The following is a 7,618-nucleotide window of genomic DNA, read 5'->3' as shown; positions in this document are numbered from 1 at the left end:
ATGTTTGCTGAATGTATAAACAAGATGAGGAAATCTATAAAAGAAAAACATAAGGGTAAACCAGAGAAGGGTGTAGAGGAGCAGGATGGAAAACTCAAAACATGAAAAATATGTTGAGACACACACTGGCAGCGAGACACACCTCTTCCCTGAATAAGTCAATGTCTGTTACACTCTGGGTTGGTTCCTTTATTGGAACCGGTTTATGGAGCAGCTGAGTTCTATCTGAACTGTTTAGTGTAAACAGGACTGGATTTACACACAATACTTAAAAAGAAGGTCCTCCAGCGCTCTTGGAAAAAGGGTTTAAGCAAATGATGTGGATTGGCGACTCAAAAAGTGTCCGTAGGTGTGAATGCGTCGCCCTGTGAAGGACTGGCACCCCCTCCAGGGTGTGTTTCCGCTTTGCACCCAATGATTCCGGGTAGACTCCGGACCCACCGCCGCCCTGAACTATATAAGGGTTAGACAATGAACTAACGAATTAAATCTTCTCTCAACGTAAACAAATAAAACAACATAGAAAGTAAGGGCTTTGCATTTCAAGGATGAACTGAGACTCATCCATCATTTATTAAATGATCACAGCTTGTCTTCGCTGTCTCTGTTCCAGTTTTTGTGACAGAATGGGTGTGTTTACCTGTGGCATGACATGACTACACCCCAGCTCTGGTGGTATACACAGGTCATAATCAATGTCTAAAAGGTCTGTAATTCCTAGCACCCCTAGCAGGTATGAGACAGTAACCCCGGAGCGAACATGGGTTAGAGGATTGTTCCTGGGCGAAGGAACCACTGCGGCCTTCAAGAAGATTAATGCTTTGGCATGGCAGGAACTTCACGATGAGGTGGATCAGATCCAAACCGCTGTTTGGCGAAATCACCAAGCTGTAGATCTGGAAAAAAAAAAAATAAATAAAAAGGGAGGCGCATGGAAGCAAATCTGTCTCATCAGACTCTGAAATATCACCCTTTGAATTAGAACTAAATTGTGAATTGTGAAAACTGAATCTGAAATTGTTCATCTGAATGTAATTGCTCTTGAACAGAACTCGTGAGTTTTCAAGAACACGTTTTCACTGTCACTATTCAAGGGTTAATAAATTCAGATAAAAATTCCCAGCTAGCACGGTAGATCTGGGCCGATTCCGGCTCAGGCTCGGCGTGAGTGCGGCACGCTGCATCTGGCCCAGTTCCGGCTGGGGAGGCGATTGCCATTAGCAGTTAGCACACTACACTGATCAGAGCATTTTATTAAACACGGCGTATTAATCGTATGTGGCCCACATCTAAAAATAAAAGAAAATACTGGTAACTGTCTGGAAAACGATGTAATAAATGTTAAATAAAATAATCATTATATTAACTTGTTAAATGCCATACAGTTATAGGTAGGTTTTGAAGACGACAGCTTTAAAATGAATGAACTCTGAATGAGAAAACGGAAGGTGGCAGAAGCGAACCGCTGTAAAAACACAGAGGAAGAAGAAGATGAAGATTCGCGCTCTTTTCTGTGACCGCGGCGCGAGCAGCTCTCACCGGCCTCAGGGAACAGCTTCATCCCGTAAGTATTTCAATTTAACCTTATATTTTCGGATACATAAGTATTGTGGTATCGCCCAAATGTAGTTAACATCGTTAATGTTACGCATGTTATTTTATAAACTTCTATACGTTACATACCTAATATTGAACCGTTTTTTTTTCAAATGACAAACTTTATAGCTAACCGGTTTAGCTAGCTCTTTTTTTTTTTCCTCTGACAGAAAACATTGAAATGACATGACCATCGCTAATCGTACATCACGGCCGAGACAATGGGCCGAGTGTTTTTGTTCCCGCGTGCGTGATTCGGCCCGAGTGTGGGCCGATATAATTTTGCTAGCTGGGTTCAAGCTCAAAAAAATTCAAACAATATATTTCGAAGTTGCTCAAATACGGCAGACGACGTTCAGAGACCAAAATACGAGTTACAAACAATTCAGAGTCACATCCGGGACACCAAGGATGAGCAATCGATTCATGAGGATTTTCTCTTTCACCTTAAATGCTGCAGTAGTTCCACTCTGTCGCCGCTAGATGGCGACATAAGAACACAACTTCCACACCGTGGAAAAACTACACGTTTAGCTTCCTTCCGCGGATATTATCTCGTTATTTTCAAAGTGTCTCAAAAATCTGAAAGTCTCACTTAAGACACAATATAACAGACTATTGATGTCCTGAATGATATCTCACAAATATTTATAATAATATTAGAAATAACCAGCCATTGTGAATATACACAATAACACCGAAATTTATGAATTAAACTCTGCACTTTGGGATATTATATTTGTACTACACCTTCTGTAATATCAGTTTTAGATTCTTAATTATCTGACAATTAAAAAATAAAAATGCCCTAGGACATTTACTCCACAGTTCATGTTTCCACATTCTGTCAAATCACATGCTCTGTTCACAGGGCCATTACACAACATCTCCACAGTAAAATATCTTCATCTTCAGGACATTGTGTCTTAAGTGAGACTTTCAGATTTTTGAGACACTGAAAATAACGAGATAATATCCGCGGAAGGAAGCTAAACGTGTAGTTTTTCCACGGTGTGGAAGTTGTGTTCGTATGTCGTCATCTAGCGGCGACAGAGTGGAACTACTGCAGCATTTAAGGTGGAAGAGAAAATCCTCATGAATCGATTGCTCATCCTTGGTGACCCGGATGTGACTCTGAATTGTTTGTAACTCGTATTTTGGACTCTGAATGTCGTCTACCGAATTTGAGCAACTTCGAAATATATTGTTATTGATTTTTTTTATCTGATTTTATTAACCCTTGAATAATAACAGTGAAAACGTGTTCTTGAAAATTCACGAGTTCAGTTCAAGAGCAATTATATTGAGATGAATAATTTCGAAGCAAAATATTCCGAGGTGGAAATCTGAAGACTTAAATTCAAAAGCAGCACAATTCAGATTTCAGTGTTTATAAAAGTCTGATGAGACAGATTCGCTTCCATAGAGGCGTCTGAAGGGCATCAATGAGACGTGTCGTTGACATCCGTAATTACTATAACAACATTACTGACATCATTTCACACACTCCTTGGGGAACTTGGCTCATAAACATATTAAGGGTGGGTCGTGATAAATTTAGACCAATTTCTAACAAAACCTTTCTAAGAAAACCTGGATTTCTGAGAAGTGTGTGCTTAGAAAAAGCTTAGTCTCTATCTGTAATAAGAATGAATTCAATTCAGAAACATGCCCCCACCACCACCTCAGATCCATACACTCTTAAAAATAAAGGTGCTACCAAAGTTCTTTGAGCGATGACTTAGAAGAACCACTTTTGGTTTAAAGTGTAGAACCTTTTAAAGGTTTAAAAATCCTTAACTCAGTCGTAAGGTACTTTACCAATTAAAACACATCAACAACAATGGTTCTTTATGGAACCAAAAGTGGTTCTTCTGTGACATTGCTCCAAGAACCATTTGTAGCACATTTATTTTTAGGAGCGTGCGTCTGCTCTGAAGTCGTCCTCACTGTTTCAGTGAAGAGTAAAAGCCGCCTAACAACGTCTTTCACTCTAGAAGTAGAAAGCGCATTACTTTAAATGGAATTAATACAATTTTAATGAAATCATAAAGAACTGAGTGCACAGTGCTGGGACTGAGTGCCACATACTTTTGCTTAAAATATTGACTGAGTAGTTAACTGTTAAACTTCTGGGACCAACCAGTAAAACAGACAAAACAATGAAACCATTAAAAAGAAAAAAGGGACAGACGATGTTCCAAGGCAAGGTCAGGTACCTGTCTTAAATATTCAGGCAGTACGGACGGTCGTGTGTTTGCCCTATGGCCTCTGGCAGCACTCCCTGTGATGTGGTCACCATCCTGATGCTATTGCAGTGCATTAGCTGCCTTTCGTACTCCTTCAGCTGCCTCCAGAAGCCGGCGTTGGGCCGGATGAATGGACGGGCCTCCAGGACCCGCCGGTGCACCTGCTCCCGAGAGAGGCCTTCATGCTTCATGAGAAAGGCCATGACGAGTGCGGGAGACCTGCTCCTCCCTGCGGAGCAGCACACCAGAGAGCTGCCACTGTGGTTCTGCTGGATCCTCTCAGACACGCTCTCAAAGTGCTGAGAGAGTGGGGCATGAGGCTCGTCGCGGATGGGAACATGCAAAAGCTCCACGCTCACAGGCTTCAACGGCAGCTCCTCAGCAGCCAGAACCAGAAGAGTGACCTTCCTGTGGGTCAGAGCTGCTGGGTTCACAGCCTCCACTCCGCTCAGGTACAGAGAGCCTGTGATCTGGGAGATAGCCATGGATCATGCTCCTGAAACATATCCAACAAGGAATCAGGCAGAGCTCTGAGGCACTGTGAACGAGGGCAGAACGATGTCATTTTATATTAGTATGATGTCATTTTTTATTTTTATCATAAATAACCTAAAGGGGAACTAACTCCTCATTCATTTGTCTGTAACCCTTATCCAGTTCAGGGTGGCGGTGGGTCCGGAGCCGTGCCGGAATCACTGGGCGCAAGGCAACTCCCTATTAATACCCTTCATTTCATTAAAAAGTATTTGATAAGCAGGAGTTAAGAAGTTTTCAGCATTTGGTGTAAAAGGACAACTAATGGTTATTTATAAACTAAAATGTGCACCTGTATGACAGGACGACCTGGTAGGTTTTGTAGTAAACGAAGACACAAGACGTTTGAAGGTCATAAAGAGGCCAAAGTATGCAACAGCTATATTGTCGTCCAATGAATAACATTTATCCCCATTTTATGTCCATTTTCATTTAAATACATCATTTGATCACAGCAGCTGCGCTTCACATTGTGTAAAGATTTAATTAAGGGCCAACAGAAATGTTCCAAAATCGTTTACACTTTCATTAAAATGTTAGTAAATGTTTCCTGTTTTGAAGATAAATGGAAATAGTGGAGAATAGGACAAAGATTAACATGAACAATGATCCATATCCAATTAAAACTCACATAAAAAAGATCACACAAATAGACACAGCTAGGAAATTAAGCAATGAACTGAGTGAATGTGTGAGTGTGTGTCGCCCTGTGAAGAACTAGCGCCCCCTCCAGGGTGTGCTCCTGGCTTGCGTCCAGTGATTGCGGGTAGGCTCCGGACACACCTCCGCCCTGAACTGGATAACGGTTACAGACAATAAATGAATGAATAAATAAAACACAGCTAAAAGATTGATTATTTCCACCAATGATTCTTCTTCACATTACGAAACAGTCATTATATTGACACCTAGTGGCCTGGCTGTATTAGAGACTCAGTACTAAACCTAGTTTGAAACATGGCCACCTTCATCTGTGGGAGCTGCTGATTTAGAGACAACAAAGCAGTTTGATTCTTGATCTAATGTGAGGTGCACCTTAGACAGAGAAAACATTTTTAGCGGAGCAAGTAACCACCTTAATAAATCGTTTGCTAGTATTTCTGGGTGCTCCTTTAAGCTGAACTGTGCCCACATAAATCCCAGCTTAAATCCAGGCAGCACTAAAAAAAACACTCCCATCCCCAGTGTAGAATATTTAAACACTGATTAATTTGGTACAAAATCTTGACTACATACCTGTGTTGATTAGGAGAGGAAATCTCCAACACTCTTTCTAACAGCTGTGTTTGGTTTAGAGACAGGAGCTGTAGTCTGTTGGCCGCTCGGTTATAAACACAAGTTGTTGCTTGCACGTTTGCTGGAGCCCCCTAGTGGTCATAAGTGAGTACTACAAATACACAGGCCCTGTCCCAATACTCACACTCACAGCCTTGTTGAAGTCCACGAGGCTGTAGTGCGCCGCACTTGTTTTATTTCCCTCAAAGAATGGCGTTTAAAATCCCAACCCCCTAAAAATAACTACAACAAATAATTATGTAAATTTGTCCTTGTATGTGGGAGTGTACGTGGTCAATAAAGACTCATTCCAATTCTTAATCTACACTTTCACAGATACACACACAAATATATATCCAGGTGTTGCTGCCCAGCTACAGCTAAAAAGAAGGAAGAATTAATAACTATTTATAAAAATCTATAACAATAATTTTGCTTAAACCCCGTGAGGAAATCTGACAGAAAATTAGCATTAGCTAAATTCACAGGATTAGCCTGATGTTCTCATAAACTACTGATTATGGCTCCCAGAAACATACCAGTGTTTAATGACTATAAGAAATGGTCTGTGGTGCTCAGCTGGAGTTACTAAGTATGAATGTAACTTACTAGAGACGTTTAGAGTTTATATTATTTACAGCAGTGTTGGTAACAAGATATCTGTTATAACCCTCACAGAAAGGATCATATAAACACACTTCCTGATGCTGGAGACAGTTTTGATTTCTTGACCGCTTCCTGTAAAAATCAAATAATTATTTAACTTTCTTAACATGTTCAGGTGCTGTTTTTTTTTTTTTACTCCATGGCAAAGCAATTCTGCTTTGAAAGTGCAGTGTTCTAAACTCTCTTAAATGCTCAAGTCGCACACTTGGCGTTTCTTTAGTCATAATCCCATCAGCTTCATGCCAAGAATTTCAGTCTATGCCTCAGTTAAGTGGAAATAGTAGTGCTTATCAACTTAAGGGTGTCGGTGGGTCCGGAGCCTACCCGGAATCACTGGGCACAAGGCAGAACACACCTTGGAGGGGGGGGGGATCTGAGCTGGCACTTCAAAACACTGAAATTTCACTTCATCCGGACCAGGCCAGGGCTTTACAGTGGCACAGCAGTGTCTCAGTCAAACAGGTTCAGGGTCCTGGAGGTTGTGGGTTCGAGTCCTGCTCCGGGAGACTGTGGTGTGTTCTCCCTGTATCTGCGTGGGTTTCCTCCGGGTGAATGTCTGTGAGGAGTGTGGTGTGTTCTCTCCGTGTCCGCGTAGGTTTCCTCTGGGTGACTGTGAGGAGTGTGGTGTGTTCTCTCTGTGTCTGCGTGGGTTTCCTCCAGGTGACTATCTGTGAGGAATGTGGTGTGTTCTCCCTGTGTCTGCGTGGGTTTCCTCCGGGTGACTAAGGAGTGTGGTGTGTTCTCCCAGTGTCCGCATAGGTCTCCTCTGGATGCTCCCACGGTCCCAAAACACATATTGGTAGGTGGATCGCTTACATTTTTCTCTTAAAAAGAGAAATTAATTTTAAATAATGAATGAAGGTGAAGTTGTAGCGATATATTTGTCCCTTTGAATAAGAGAGATTTTTCCCCCCTTAGACATAAGCAATAAAGGTTTTAATTCATCAAATTTGAGCTTTTAAAAGTTAATTTAATAGCTACAAGTGACTTAAAACGTTTGGACATGTAATAAGTCTGCACTGCACTTTGTAATTCTCTGTAAATTACTTCCTACAGCTCAACTACAGAAATAAACGTGTTGGACCAAACCCACCAAAAATATGTGGAAATCTTAATTAGTAACATGTCATATGTTCTCAGATCAAAAAGAGATCCGATTAAAAGAATAAATTAAAAAAGCTGACTCTTATTTGATCATAATTATTTAATCACACGTACATGTACATCATGCAGTCCCTCCAGTAAAAGGTAGCATCATTCTAGTCATCCCTCCCCTGTCCATTCCTTCAGTAAGAACT

At 41.2% G+C, this 7,618-nt stretch overlaps 1 protein-coding gene and 1 long non-coding RNA gene across 3 annotated transcripts; one reads left to right on the top strand and one right to left on the bottom strand.

Moving 5' to 3' along the window:
* Nucleotides 1–185: 185 nt before the first annotated feature.
* LOC136677975 (dual specificity protein phosphatase 14-like) lies at nt 186–5,758 on the bottom strand. 2 transcript variants are annotated; one of them, XM_066655709.1, is made up of 3 exons: nt 5,616–5,758; nt 3,816–4,383; nt 186–896 (listed from the first exon to the last, which is right to left on the bottom strand). In XM_066655709.1, exon 2 carries the CDS (start codon nt 4,328–4,330, stop codon nt 3,821–3,823), a length of 510 nt encoding a protein of 169 aa, XP_066511806.1. In that variant the 5' UTR covers nt 4,331–4,383; nt 5,616–5,758; the 3' UTR covers nt 186–896; nt 3,816–3,820. The 2 variants fall into 2 exon arrangements, with proteins under 2 accessions (XP_066511806.1, XP_066511805.1); XM_066655708.1 differs by having other exon boundaries at nt 187–896; nt 3,816–4,341; nt 5,616–5,754.
* Nucleotides 922–7,486, top strand: LOC136677977 (uncharacterized). Its single transcript, XR_010796449.1, has 3 exons — nt 922–1,564; nt 6,981–7,119; nt 7,377–7,486. It is a non-coding gene; the product is annotated as an uncharacterized lncRNA (long non-coding RNA).
* Nucleotides 7,487–7,618: the final 132 nt, after the last annotated feature.

The sequence above is a fragment of the Hoplias malabaricus genome, chromosome Y (assembly GCF_029633855.1).
Source record: "Hoplias malabaricus isolate fHopMal1 chromosome Y, fHopMal1.hap1, whole genome shotgun sequence".
NCBI classification, from domain to species: Eukaryota; Metazoa; Chordata; class Actinopteri; order Characiformes; family Erythrinidae; genus Hoplias; species Hoplias malabaricus.
The sequence above is the reverse complement of the archived record's forward strand: the minus strand, read 5'-3'. Positions and strand labels throughout refer to the sequence as shown.

Excerpts from the sequence above, each read along its gene's own strand:
- LOC136677975 (XM_066655709.1), bottom strand. The coding sequence starts at position 4,330 with ATGGCTATCTCCCAGATCACAGGCTCTCTGTACCTGAGCGGAGTGGAG.